We start from the raw sequence: 14,240 nt of genomic DNA, 5'->3' as shown, positions 1-14,240 counted from the left end.
ACATAAACTATAGACCAATATCTCTTACAGATGTAGACATAAAAATGCTGGGTATAATATTGTTGAAGTGCTCAATATCCTTGCTGATCTTATGCCTATTGTTCTATTCATTATTAAACAGGGACTGGGTGCAATGGCTCATGCCTGTAATACCAGCACTTTAAGAGGCTGAGGTGAGAGGATTGCTTGAGCCCAGGAGTTCGAGACACCATAGCAAGATTCCATCTCCACTAAAAATAAAAAATTATCCAGGTGTGATGGTGTATGCCTGTAGTTCTAGCTACTCAGGAGGCTGAGGTGGGAGGATTGCTTGAGACCAGGAGTTGGAGGCTACAGTAAGCAATGATTATACCACTGCACTCCAGCCTGGGCAATAGAGCAAGACCTCATCTCTAAAAAAGAAAGAAAATAAAGAGGTGGATTGAAGTCTGCAAATATTTATTACTATTGATTTGTCTATTTCTCTCTCCATTTCTGTCAGTGTTTGCTTCATATATTTTGGGGGCTCTGTTGTCAGGTGCATATTCAGGCCGTTATACTTCTTCTGGATTATACAATATCTTCTTGTGTTCAATATTATAGTTTGCTCTATACATTATTCCCAGATATATCTTTCTAAAGCAGTATTTTGTTGATAGCACTTTCTAAAAACCCTTAAAATCTTTATGCTACTAACAAAATGAGGTTCAAACTTCTTGGATCTTTAATATTCCAGCTTCAACTTGTCTTTCCAATCGTTCACTACTATACTTCACCCCAATTGGACCACTTGCCATTCCTTGAATAGGTCTACAAAGTTGTCATCTCTATGTCTCTGGTCTATATATCTGGAATGCTTATACTAACCTCTATCAAAACCCTCCTTATTATTCAGGGCCTATTCAGCCATCATCTTTTCACTCCAACTGGAAACGTGCTTTCCTTTCTCTTAGTGACTTTGGTATTTTATTCTTAAAGCCCAAATCTCTTTCTTCCATTTAAGAAATTCATGCTTATGTCTTACTGTCTCCCTTTTTTTTTTTTTTGAGACGGAGTTTCACTCATGTTACCCAGGCTGGAGTGCGATGGCGTGATCTCGGCTCACCGCAACCTCCACCTCCTGGGTTCAGGCAATTCTCCTGCCTCAGCCTCCTGAGTAGCTGGGATTACAGGCACGCACCACCATGCCCAGCTAATTTTTTTTGTATTTTTAGTAGAGACGGGGTTTCACCATGTTGACCAGGATGGTCTCGATCTCTTGACCTTGTGATCCACCCGCCTCGGCCTCCCAAAGTGCTGGGATTACAGGCTTGAGCCACCGCGCCCGGCCTTACTGTCTCCTTTAAACAAGACATTCTTCAAGGGCAGAGCTTATATACTACTAATTTTTCTATTTCCCATAGTGCCTAGTAGATAGTACCTTGCACATAATAGACATAGTAGACATTTAATAAAAAGTTGTTAAATTCATGAATATGTCACATTTTTGGAAACACAAGGTGTTTGAAGAGAAGCATTAAAATTGTTAGTTAGCTCAGAGAAGGGTTTATTAGCTAGGCCTTTAAGAAGTTTTAGTTACTTACTCGTTCTTTTAACTGTATTACTTCTTTGTCTTTTTTCTGCTTCCACTGTCTGAACTTCTCAGCATCCTCTTTCATCTGACGCATTAACTGTACCCGCTGGTTTTTCATCATCTATAAAAACAAAAACAAGCACAAGTATTAGTCATCTGTACTTTATTCTAGGCTGGTGTGGATGGACAGACTTACCATTAAGAAGAGAGAAAACCCAGGACTAGGCTGGGAAAGCCACCAACAGATTTTCTGATTAGGCTTATAATACCCCTTGCTATGCTTGCACAGGGTTTCCAAGTATAGACTACACAAGTGACCACTGAGAAAAAATTAAAGAAAAATGTACCCACAAGCTAAATCCAACCCTACATTCACTGTATACAAATGAAATTTCAAGGAAACATCTACTAAGCCTCCAGGACAAATCCACCTAGCAACCATTGTGTTCTAAAGGTTTCAGTACAAGTAGCCTGTAACCACCACTTTGTTGGTGTTACAAGTTGAACATTCAATAACTGAGAATTTTCTCTAGGTGTCTGTCATCTTGTTACTACTTTAGGAAATTATGCTGCGTGATCATGGAAGGTGATCAGGATGTAACCACTAAGTATGGAGACGTCTTTGTTCTTTGGTTTCAGAGACTCTAACATTAAATTTTGAATGTCAAAGCAAGGTTTTATTAAGCAGATTCTAGATGACCACTAGCACAATGTTCTGCAAAAGGGACATTTGTGGAGATTCACACACTTGAAATGATTGCCCTGTCTGCAATTTTCTTACCTGAAAACACTTCTAGAATATTTCTAAAGGGAATACCTATGTTTGTAAATTCCAATGGGGGTAAATGCAAGGATGAGAATTTATTACCCGTATCTCCTGGTTCAGTTTGGAGACAGTATGCTCTGTGGATTCCTTTAGTTTCAGAAGTTTGGACTGCTCATTCAGTTTCTTCTTCAGATCAGCGATTTGACCCTCCAGCTCCTGGAGACGTTTGCGGCGGCGCTCACTCAACCTAAACACAGATGCTGTAGAAGTGAAGACTACCAGCAGCAAAGCCTGACTTCAAAAGACATAATACTAGACTCCCAGAGTTACAACCCTGACATATATAAAATAGGTGACTAGTCACATAGCCATCTTAAAAAAAGAATAACACCCAAACCTGTCTCAATAATAGGAGCTTAATACAAAGAGTAAGACAAATTTTAGTATACAGCAATGCAACTGCCTCAATATAGACCACCCTTTTTTGTGTCAAAATGGTTTTTTGAAGGCATTTCACTTTACTTTAGCTATAAAGAATAATTCTTACTATTATACAAGTCTGAGATAGAAAATAAACATTCAGCATAACTTTTACAAACATGAGCTTTAGACACAACCGAGAGATCAAATGGAGTCACTGAGTAAAAAGAAGGTAGAATAGCCCATATGGCAGAGGTCTGAAGGAGAGTAGAATGTTATGGTTATCTGCTTTGGTTTTACTCTTAACTGGTAAGAGATGGCTAGATTGATTTTTTAATCACTAGCCTGTACACTAATTCCATTCACAAACTAATTTACCATTAGTGCAGGGACAAAGAAACTGCTGTTATCTACTAAGTCTGATAATCCTTTAAAAGCTAGCTCAAATGCTAACTTTTTACAAAGCCTTCCTTGATCATGGTAGTCTGAATTGATTATTTCTCACCTCTGAACTCTTAACACAATTACTGCCTAAGAAATTTATTTGGCTACTAATCATATGCTGTGTTATGACATCCTTTTACTGTCAACTTCAGATGCTATTTAAAATTGCAATTATTTAACCATTTTTGTGTTTAGGTCTCCTCTTCACAACTAGGTTTAAATCTTTTGGAGGCAGTAAATGGGACTTCTACTTCTCTATTTCTTGCAAAGCTCCTCACACATAGTAGGGACTTAAATAACATTTATTAATTTTATTCTTACTTGGCTTGGTTGACATCCTTCTTTGCTGTCTGAAGTTCAAGAACCAATTCTTCCTTTTCCTTTTGCAGATTGACGACTTCTAATTCTAGACCTTTTATGTTATCCTAGAAAGGTTATAGGTCAAAGAGAAAGAAGACATTACATGGCACAGGAAGAAAAACCACTTCAGCATTCCATGTCTCAATGAACTATGCATTAAATTTTACCACTTCAGTTGCATGCTGAAAACATTTATCCTTGATTTGATGGAAATTAAAGTTATGTAGTAGGAAATGTTTGGAATCTGAGGGTCTGGGTTTTAATCTTGACTGCCACACTTACTAAGTATCTTTAAGGAAAGTCATTTCATCTTTTAGTTTGGTTTCTGTTCAGAAAAGAGTTAATATAGCAGGCCTGAGAGTGCTATTTTTAAAAAGGCCTACTTACAAGGATGTCCTTAGGCTCATGTCTGGCAACTTAGATTTTGATAAGGTTGCCACCATTCCCTAGCTGATAAGAGTGGTTCATTCTATGCCTAAACTGTACAAACAATATCATTTATCCTGAACACTTTTCTTCTTTCTGGGAGTCTAGAATTTTGGTATTTATAAGGTACGGAATGCCCACCTGTGCCTGAGTTCTGGTAAAAGTCCTGGACTCTTAGGCTCAAGGGAGCTTCCCTGGTAAGCAGTATTCCATACATGTTAAACCCACTGCTGGAAGAATAAAGTGCTTCCTGTGACTTGACTGGGAAAAAATTCTTGGAAGCTTATACCTGGTTTCCTCCACACTTCCCACATGCCTTTCTCTTTGCTGATTTTTCCTCGTATCCTTTTGCTGTAATAAATCTTTTTTATTTTATTTATTTTGAGATAGAGTCTCACTCTGTCACCCAGGCTGGAGTGCAGTGGCCCCATTCAACTCACTGCAATCTCCATCTCCTGGGCTAAAGCAATTCTTCCACCACAGCCTCCTGAGTAGCAGGAACTAAAGGTGCGTGTCACCATGCCCAGCATATATATATATATATATATTTATTTAAGTAGAGACAAGGTTTCGCTATGTTGCCCAGGCTGGTCTTGAACTCCTGGGCTCAAGTGATCCTCCTGCCTCCTGCCTCTGCCTCCCAAAGTGCTAGGATTACAGGCGTGAGCCACCACATCTGGCCCTTCGTTTGCTTATTTATTTTCCCTCTCGTCTCCTCTCCTCTCCTTCTCCCTCTCCTCCCCCCCTTTCCTCTCCCTTTCCCTTCCCTCCCCCTCCTCCTTCTCTCCTTCCTTCTCTGTCTCTTTCTTTCTTTTGAAACAGTCTCACTCTCACCCAGGCTACAGTACAGTGGCATGATCATGGTTCACTGCAGCCTTTACCTCCCGGGCTCAAGTGATCCTCCCACCTTAGCCTCCTGAGTAGCTAGGACTACAGGCGTGTGCCGCCACCTTGGCTAATTTTTGTATTTTTTTGTAGTGATGGGGTTTCACCGTGTTGCCCAGGCTGGTCTTGAACTCCTAGGCTCAAGCAATCCTCCCACCTTGGCCTCCTTAAAGTGCTAGGATTATAAGCATGAGCCACATCATCCGGCTCCATAAGTCTTCACTGTGAGTATGACTACATCCTGAGTCCTGTGAATCCTCCTAGTGAATCATTAGATCTAGGGGAGCTCTTGGAGACTCCCAAAGGTTTCCCTATCTATGTCAATAATTAACAATAACACCTATCTCACAGGGTCATTGGGAAGATCAAATAAGGTAAAAAGGTAGATACTTTGTAAAGAGCTGCACAAAGATTCTTATATCCAGAGCTTTCAAACTTATCTACTCACTAACAACTGCAGTTCTATATGCATTTAGAAAACGGAGTCTAGAAACTGAAGCTTGACAGTGGAAAATCCAATGAGCAAATTCCATCCTATTCTCATAACCAAAAAAGATTAGAGAAAACTGACTGGATTAGTTGGCAGCCAAGAAGATTATATGCAGGCCCTACCAGCATTAGATTGACACAAAGAAGCAGAGGCAGATTAGGTGGGGCTACATTATCAGAGAAGCTTTCTAAATAGGTTAGAGCTGTTTTCCAAGAATGTACTCAGTTACTTCAGTATAACCAGTGAAAATCAATCTTTATAGTTACCTTTTTTTTTTTTTTTTTTTTTTTGAGACAAGAATCTCACTCTGTCACCTAGGCTGGAGTGCAGTGGTGTGATCTCGGCTCACTGCAACCTCTGTCTCCTGGGTTCAAAAGATTCTCATGCATCAGTCTCCCAAGTAGCTGGGATTATAGGCATCTGCCACCACGCCTGGCTAATTTTTGTATTTTTAGTAGAGATGAGGTTTTACCATGTTGGCCAGGCTGCTCTCGAACTCCTGAGCTTAAGTGATCCACCTGCCTTGGCCTCCCAAAATATTGGGATTACAGGCATGAGCCACCGCGCCCGGCCTACCCTCCCTATTTAAAATCACTAATAACATGGTTGTGTATGTATGTATGTATGTGTATATTCATATATTCTTTATATGATAAATATATTCTATATTTATAATATAGAAAACTATACTGTATATTTTTACTTATAGAAGTAACATATAAATATATTTATATAAAAAATCTAGGTAATAAATATAAAGGTCAAGTCCCCTTGACTGTCTCACCCCTGCCAAAATTCCAGTCCCCCTCCAGAAGTAAGCACTGTTATCAGTTTGATGCAGATCTTCCAGACATTTTTTCTAGACATTTATATACTCAAATATTACATATCTAGACATTTACATACACAGTCATATGTAACTTAATAACAGGAATATGTTCCGAGAAATGCATCGTTAAGCAATTTCATCATTGTGTGAACATGATAGCATGTACTTATACCGTAGAACTGTATATCATGCGACTGTACTGAATACTGTGGGCAATTATAATGGTTAAGTATTTTGTATCTAAACATAAAAATGGTACAGTAAAAATAAGAGTATTATAATCTTATGGGACCAACATCATATCCATAGTCTGTTGTTGACTGAAATGTCATTATTTGGTGCATGATTATATATTACATAAATGTATTATATATTACATATCACATAATATCCATTTCTAGAATATGTAATTAATATAAGTAAATATATAGTACATACCAATTAAAATGTGTTAAACAGAATTTTATATATATATATATATATATATGTTATTCTGTAACTTGCCTTTTTTTACTTAATTAGTCATGGAGATTTATTTATATCAGCATATATGGGTCTGCCTCATTTTTTGCCATAATGAAATATTCTTGTACATGCCTTCTGTGCACATGTGCAAGGTTTTACTAGGGTAGAGAGAAGTGGGAATTACAGAGTCATGAGGGCATACATTTTCAATTTTTTTAGATACTGCCAAATTGTCATACAAAGTGGCTATTCTACTCTTGCCAGCTATATATGAGAGTACTTTGCTTGCACCCTTGTCAACATTTGATATTGCTACACTTAAAAACTGTTACCAATCTGATAGGTGGAAAATAGTATCTATTCCAACGAAAATAAATAAATAAATAAACAAACAAACAAACAAAAAGAAAAATAGTATCTATTCATTATATAGACCACATTTAGTCCCTAATTGTTTTACCAACTCCACAAGGGGGAATTATTCAAATATTTGAGTCCTGGTTTGCTACAACTCATGGTGATCTTCATTAATCAGAACCTGTGCCTTCTCCAATTTTTCTATGGCAAATCTTTACAGTGATAGGAAAAATAGCAAGCTACTTAGGAGGCTGAGGTGGGAGGATCACTTGAGCCCAGGAAGTCAAGGCTGCAGTGAGCTATGATCATGCCACTGCACTCCAGCCTGGGCAAGAGAGTGAAATTTTGTCTTGAAATGAATAAATGATTGAATTTAAAACGGTCTTTATTTCTTAGAGAGAAAAAAAAGTGGTGATTCACATGTGATTAAAAGGTATTGATTACATAAATAATTTATTTCAGGCCATGTGCAGTAATGTAATGCCTTTGGGAGGCCAAGGTGGGCAGATAACCTGTGGTCAGGAGTTCAAGACCAGCCTGGCTAACATGGTGAAACTCCGTCTCTACTAAAAATACAAAAATTAGCTGGGCGTGGTGGTGCAGGCCTGTAATCCCAACTACTCGGAGGCTGAGGCAGGAGAATCAGTTGAACTCAAGAGGTGGAGGTTGCAGTGAGCCAACATTGCGCCAGTGCACTCCAGCCTGGGTGACAGAGTGAGACTCCATCTCAAAAAAAATGATTTCTTCTTAACTTTTAGGTTTGGGAACTCAAACATATTTGATGCCAAGGGTAAAAGAACTACATCTCTTACCACAGCTATAGCTCCTTACTAGCACCTCCCTGTAGAGTTAGAAATACAATGGGTGGGTCACCTGGCATAGGGCCTCCCAAGACGGCGATGAGCATTGTGGTGATTGCCAAGGAGAATTACCCTCTCTACATCCGCAGCACCCCCATGGAGAACGAGCTGAGGTTCTAGTACATGGTGTACACATCTCTGGATGTGGTGGATGAGAAGATCTCCTCAATGGGGAAAGCGCTGGCATACTAGAGGGAACCTTCTCTACCCCACAGAGGACTACAAGGTCTTGCCTCATAAGTCACTAGAAACTCGGCCAGTCCCTTCAGACAAATCACTTGAGACCATGGAGTTCAAAGACGTTCCAAAAGAAGTAATGTAGCTTGTCCACAGTGACATTTGCCAGTAATCACTATTTTATAAAACAACATGGCCTCTACAGAGGAGATCCGCCTTATTCATGAAGTGTCTGGTTTTGCAGTTAACTTTCTGTACCATTGATTCATAAAGAGGGTGAGACGTCCCAGGTGCACACACAGACTCAGAGTCTGATTGGCTTGGCTCCTGAAGCCCGAATTGGGTAAGGCTTAGCTGTTTGCCCTTTGCTTTTCCAGTAAACACCAGTCACCACTCCAACAAAGTATCTAGGCATGAATCTAGCATGGTCACTGCAGAACCAGCCCAGCTTGGGCACTTCCTGTGATTCAAGGTTGCCACGTTTCTCCAAAGTGAGGGCACACAGAGGGCCCTCACTTCACCTACCAACTCCAAGGTCATGGTGGTGGATTCCTCCAACACAGCTCTTCGCAACAATGAAATCGGTAGCATGTTCTGGAAGTTGCACAACTTTTACATGGATGTGATGTGTAACCCCTTCTTTAACCCGGGGACAGCATCCAGTCCAGGGTCTTTGATAACATGGTGATGTCTATGAAGATACAGGTCTGCTGACTGAGAACTCTGCTGCCAGACATTGCAGACAGAAGCTTCTGCACATGACTGTTGTGGGGATGTCTGCCTCTTCCTGAATGTCATGCCCATGGCATTTGGGGCAAGGCCCCATGCTTGGTGCACCTCAAATAAAGGTCTGTGAGATGAGATTTGGCTTTCTCCTTTTGTGTTAGCAGAGCATTTAACTAAGGAGAGTTCAGCTATGGACATTTAGTGGTGTGGGCAGAGGTCAGCGACCAGACACAACAGGAAGTGTGCCCCCAGTAGGCTCGAAGCTGGGAGGTAGGGGTGCCTGGAGCTGAGAGCTCTGGAGCCCACAGGACCTGTGATCACATGGGCTGCCTTTATAGCTCCCCTTGCCCTTGCTGTGGCTGCCCATTGGCTGAACAGGTGGGCTGGTCCATAGGGGTCAGCCTCCTGAGCCCAGATCCAGCCTAGGATCAAGGGGCGAAGGGGGAGCCCTTCCCACGTGTGCATTCCCACAGGGGAGGGCCCTCCTCTTTCTGGACTCGGCTTCCATTCTTTGCAATGTGGTCCAACATCTGGACACAGCCCAGGCCTTAGAAGGAGCCCCTGTGAAATTTGGAAAGCCTCAGGGCAGCCCGCTTCTGGAAACACTGGAGTGGCAGACTCAAGGCACCCTTTCCTGCCTGTTGGTGACAGTAAGTTAGGATTTGGCTCTTGCTCTCCAGATTCCTGGGCAGGTTGCTCCGAGAGCACATATTGAGGACAAGCCAATTGGATCTGCCCTTTCTGCCTAGAAGCCCTGCAGCCAAAGTTCAGATAACGACCAGGCCTGAGGTGTCAACCAGGGCTGAGGTGACAGTTCAGGCAGCCCGGGCTGCCTCCCCCATGTCGTTTGATGATGTGGCTGCGTGATGACTGCCCAAAGCAGTGGCAGAGGCCACAAGGTCCACTCACACAGCTGAGCCCCCGGCACATTCCTAGTTCCATGTTGTAGTCAGTGCTGGTGGCGTTGACAACCAAGGCTCGGCCTGCTGAGGAGCCCCTTTCCTCCCCAGTCAGTCCCTCCACCCCTCAGTACTGGTATACTCAAGGATCTTTCAGGACCCCAGAGTACCCTGGGAGCAGGTAAGGCTATTAATGTGGGTTAGTCAGTAGTGGGGCACAGGGAGGTGAACTTTTCCTCTACACATCTTTGGATTTTTGTGTCTTCCAATAAGCACAGTGTTAATTTTATAAATTACAGAAGAAAAAGAAATTAACTAGGAAGGTGTGTATGTGAAAACCACATGCCCCAGGCCTCCCCTGCCCCAGGGTGAACTGGAAGCCCTGGAGTGGGCTGAGGCATGCCAGACAGTTGATTTGGGTGCACGTAGGCCACAAGCCACACTCATAGGGTTAAACCTTTAACAAGAGCCTCATATTTATTAAGACAAGGCAGGACCCCAGGCATGAAACCTTTAGCTTTTAGTGGGGATCACCCCTGCTTAAGGCCTGGCTGTGGTGGGGACTGCAAGTTGCTAACCTAGCATCTATTCTCCCTCTTCCCTACTAACAGAATCCCAGTGCTTCTGCCCAATTCTGACAAGTGGGCAGACAAAAGCCACGTCCTACCCTTCCTCACAGCCCAGGGTGGGCAGTTGTGACACGCAAGTGGATGGTGTTGGGAGAGACTTGCAGGAAAGACCCTGTAAAGGGAGCTGGGCTGACATGTGCAGTACCCTTCACCTTTGCCTTCTTCCTGCCCAGAATGTGGATGTGATGGCTGGTGCTCAGACAGCTGTCTTGAGAGCATGAGGACAAGATTCACACCCTAAAGCCAGGAAAGCAGAAAGCAGGAAGGATCCTGGGCTGTTGCTGCTGTACCCGCCCCAGACTACTTACATTCAGCTTTTTTTTTTTTAAATGTTAGAAAATAAATACACCCCTCTCTGGTTAAAGAAAAAAAATAATAAATACAATGCAGGAACACATATCCCTATGTGACAGACACATCAAAACAAACATGGTAGAGAAAGGAAATCTGGAGGAAACAAAGGCAAGGCAGGGAGAAGAAGAAAACCTTGATAAAATTTAATTCTTATTTTTAGAGATGGGCCATGTATCCATGCAAAAAGAATAAAAGGCTCTAACAAGGAACAATTACAAGATCAAAAGCAGACCTTGGAAATTAATAGGGAAATGAAGTAATTCACTAAGAATGAAGGGAAATCTCCTAGAGAGTGGAATAAAAAGGCAAAGAAATAGAAAATAAGAAGAGATCAGAAAAGCAGAAACTAATTCTAAGAGATCCAGTATTTGACTAAGAGAAGTGCAAGTAAGAGAAAACAGAGAAAATGTAGAGATGACATTATTTTAAAAAATGACATGAAAAAAAACTGCCCAGAAAAGAGTGTAAATTTCTAGATTGAAAGGACCAGTCAAGCATCAAGCATAATGAATGAGAAAAGAAGGCTGAGTGTGATGCCTGTAATCCTAGCACTTTGGGATTGGGAGGCTGGGAGGATCACTAAAGGCCGGGAATTTGAGATCAGCTTCAGCAACATAGTGAGATCCCCATCTCTACAAACAATAAAAAATTAGCCAGGCATGGTGGTAAGTGCCTGTAGTCCCCGCGACTTGGGAAGCTGAGGCAGGAGGACCACCTGAGCCCAGTGTCAGGCCTCCATTTGCAAGCCTGGGCCCAGAAAGTCTAAAGTCCTGCCTGCCTTAGCTGATCACCCCATCCCCGGCCCACGTTTGCCATTATCCCTGATCACCCAGTGGAGCTTCCCCTGGACATCAACCCACCCTGCCATCTTAACTGTTATTATAATAATGTGAATATTGCTCATCCCACCCTGTCATCTTAACTACTCTTACTGCCATTGTAACTGAACTTATGGTAATGATACTCCTTGCCCCTACCCCCACCACCGTAACTAATCTTACTCTGTAACACCCCTGCCCCTCCCCTAGAAATTTGCCCCAACCTATAACACCAACTCCTAGCCCACCACCCTTCGCTAATGCCCTTTTCAGCCTAGCTCACCTGCACCCAGGTGAATAAACAGCCATGTTGCTCACACAAAGCCTGTTTGGCAGGTTGGGGGAGGGGTTTCTTCATTCAACATGTGCGTTTTGAACATTTGGTGCTGGAAACCCAGGACGGGGGAACTTCTATGGGAGACCAGATGCCAGTCCCTGTTCTTGTGCTCCCTCCATGAAGAGATCTACCTACCGACCTGGGGTCATCAGACCAGCCCACAGACACACACCACCGGCTATTTTGGTGAGCCGTTTCTCTTTTTTGCTTTCCCATTCTTTTGTCTTTTCCTTTCCACTTCCTCCCCGTTTTTGGTTTCGTCCTTTTTCCACCACAAAGACAAGGAAAATCAGGTAAACCAGGTTCTTCTGTATGGTTCAGGACTGGAAAAATCCTATATAGGTCACAGATCTGGGGACCCGGTTTTCCCCAGGGGTTTGACTACTGTGGAGATGTTCACCCTAGTTACTCGCCCACCAGGCTCATGGCCGATATTGGTGGCAGGTCAATGTAGAGGATGCGCTCTTTGGCCACTCACCAAGAGGTTCAACCCAGGCTCAACTAGGGACGACGCCTTTTGAGCAGCTGGGTTGTGTGCCCATTTTCCTTGTCTCTGCTGCCTTTCCAGAACCATGTGTGGGCAATCGTCTGTCTTCTATCCCTCCGTCCTCTTCGCTGGCCTGTGTTCTAAAGAACCTCAAGCCTCTTCAACTGTCTCCTAACGTAAAACCCAAATGTCTCCTCTTCTTCTGTAACACTGCATGGCCACAATACAAGTTAAACAACGGCTCCAACTGGCCCAAAAATGGCACCTTTAACCTATTTTACAAGAGTTAGACAATTTTTGTTGCAACACAGGCAAATGGTCTAAAATTCCCTATGTCCAGGCATTTTTTTAACATACCAATCCCTCCCTAATCTCTACTCCTTCTCTTCCCTTCTAACTGCCCCTCCTTCCTCTGACAGTAACCCAGAATCCTCCTTGTCCATCAACCCTTCCAACCTTTCTCTTCCCCACCTGTCCAAACCAGGCCCTAATCCAGGACCTAACCCCAACCCCCAGAGCCTTCCTCCTCTTCCTATGCCCACAACCCACCTCCTTATGCCCCTCCTGTCACCTCCCCACCTCATATGTGGCCCGGCTTACAGTTTAGTCCCTCTGATACCTCCTCTGCCCTTGCCTAACAATTCCCACTTCAAGAGGTGGCTGGAACAATAGTCATAGTTTGGGTGCACGTTCCTTTCTCTTTGTCCAACCTTTCCTAAATTGGCCAATGGTTAGGCTCCTTTTCATCAAATCCTCCAATACTTAACCCAGTCCTATAATCTCAGCTAAAGTGACATAAATGTCATCCTTCTACTCTCACCCCTAAAAAATGCTGAATATGCATTTTATCACCCAATCAACCCCAATATTACAAAAAGGTACAAAAATTAAAATCTGGCCCTCAAACCCCACAACAGGAATTAAGCAACCTCACCTTCAAGGTGTTTAATAGCAGGGAAAAATCTGCCTGGCAGCAGTGCATCTCACAACTACAAATGCTTGCCTCTTCTGTAAAACAAATCACAGCCACAGCACCAGCTCACAAAAACTTCAAAGCGCCCAGACTGCAGCGTCCAGGCGCCCCTCCCGGACCTTGCTTCAAGTGTCGGAAACCTGGCCACTGGGCCAAGGAATGCCCGCAGCCCGGAATTCCTCCTGAGCCGTGCCCTGTCAATGTGGGGCCCCCACAAAAACTCAACTGTCTAACTCACGTCGCTGCTCCCAGAGCTCCTGAATTTCCAATCCTTGGCTTGGCGGCTAAAGACTAATGTTGCCTGAGCATCTTGGAAGCCCCCTGGACCATCACGAATGCCAAACTTCGAGTAACTCTTATGGTGAAGGGTAAGTCCATCCCCTTCTTAATCAACACAAAGGCCACCCACCCCAAGCTGCCTTCTTTTCAAGGACCTGTATCCTTGGCCTCCATAACTGTTGTGGGAATTGACGGCAAGGCCTCCAGGCCTCTCAAAACTCCCCAAGTCTGGTGTCAATTAGGCCAGCACTCCTTTCCACATTCTTTCCTAATCATCCCCACTTGTCCAGTTCCCCTGTTAGGCCAAAATATCCTAGCAAAATTGTCTGCCTCCTTAACTAGTCCTAGGCTACAGCCACACCTCATTGTTGCCCTCTTCCTCAAACCCGTACCTCCCTCAATAGCTCCCCTTATGTCTCTCTACCTTAACCCTAGGGTGTGGGACACCACCTTCCCATTTGTTTCTACAAGCCACTCACCCCTCATCATCCCTTTAAAACCTAACCACCCTTACCCTGCCCAACACCAGTGCCCCATCCCACAACAGGCTTTAAAAGACGTAAAGCTTGTTATCACCCGCCTATTGCAACATGGCCTTTTAATTCACCCTCCTGCTTCTTCAGCATCTATACTCAAAGGGGTATCATGTATCCCCTTCCAAAGCCCAAATTTCTTCCCCATCTGTTATAATCTTTCGCCAGCATACA

At 43.2% G+C, this 14,240-nt stretch overlaps 1 protein-coding gene and 1 pseudogene across 2 annotated transcripts in view; one reads left to right on the top strand and one right to left on the bottom strand.

Annotated features, from left to right (window-relative positions):
* KIF4A (kinesin family member 4A) overlaps positions 1-14,240 on the bottom strand; it is a 126,524-nt gene that overhangs the window by 37,924 nt on the left and 74,360 nt on the right. For both annotated transcript variants that reach the window (XM_032255854.1, XM_032255855.1), the window contains exons 16-18: positions 3,504-3,607; positions 2,421-2,565; positions 1,563-1,673 (exon numbers count right to left, since the gene is read on the bottom strand). In XM_032255854.1, the coding sequence (XP_032111745.1) occupies positions 1,563-1,673; positions 2,421-2,565; positions 3,504-3,607 (360 nt within the window). The remainder of the gene's footprint in view (positions 1-1,562; positions 1,674-2,420; positions 2,566-3,503; positions 3,608-14,240) is intronic.
* On the top strand, positions 7,880-8,745 carry LOC116535067 (annotated as a pseudogene).

The sequence above is a fragment of the Sapajus apella genome, unplaced genomic scaffold (assembly GCF_009761245.1).
Source record: "Sapajus apella isolate SASKATOON/1434 unplaced genomic scaffold, GSC_monkey_1.0 scaffold91, whole genome shotgun sequence".
Classification (NCBI taxonomy): Eukaryota; Metazoa; Chordata; class Mammalia; order Primates; family Cebidae; genus Sapajus; species Sapajus apella.
This window is presented reverse-complemented; position numbering and strand designations above follow the sequence as displayed.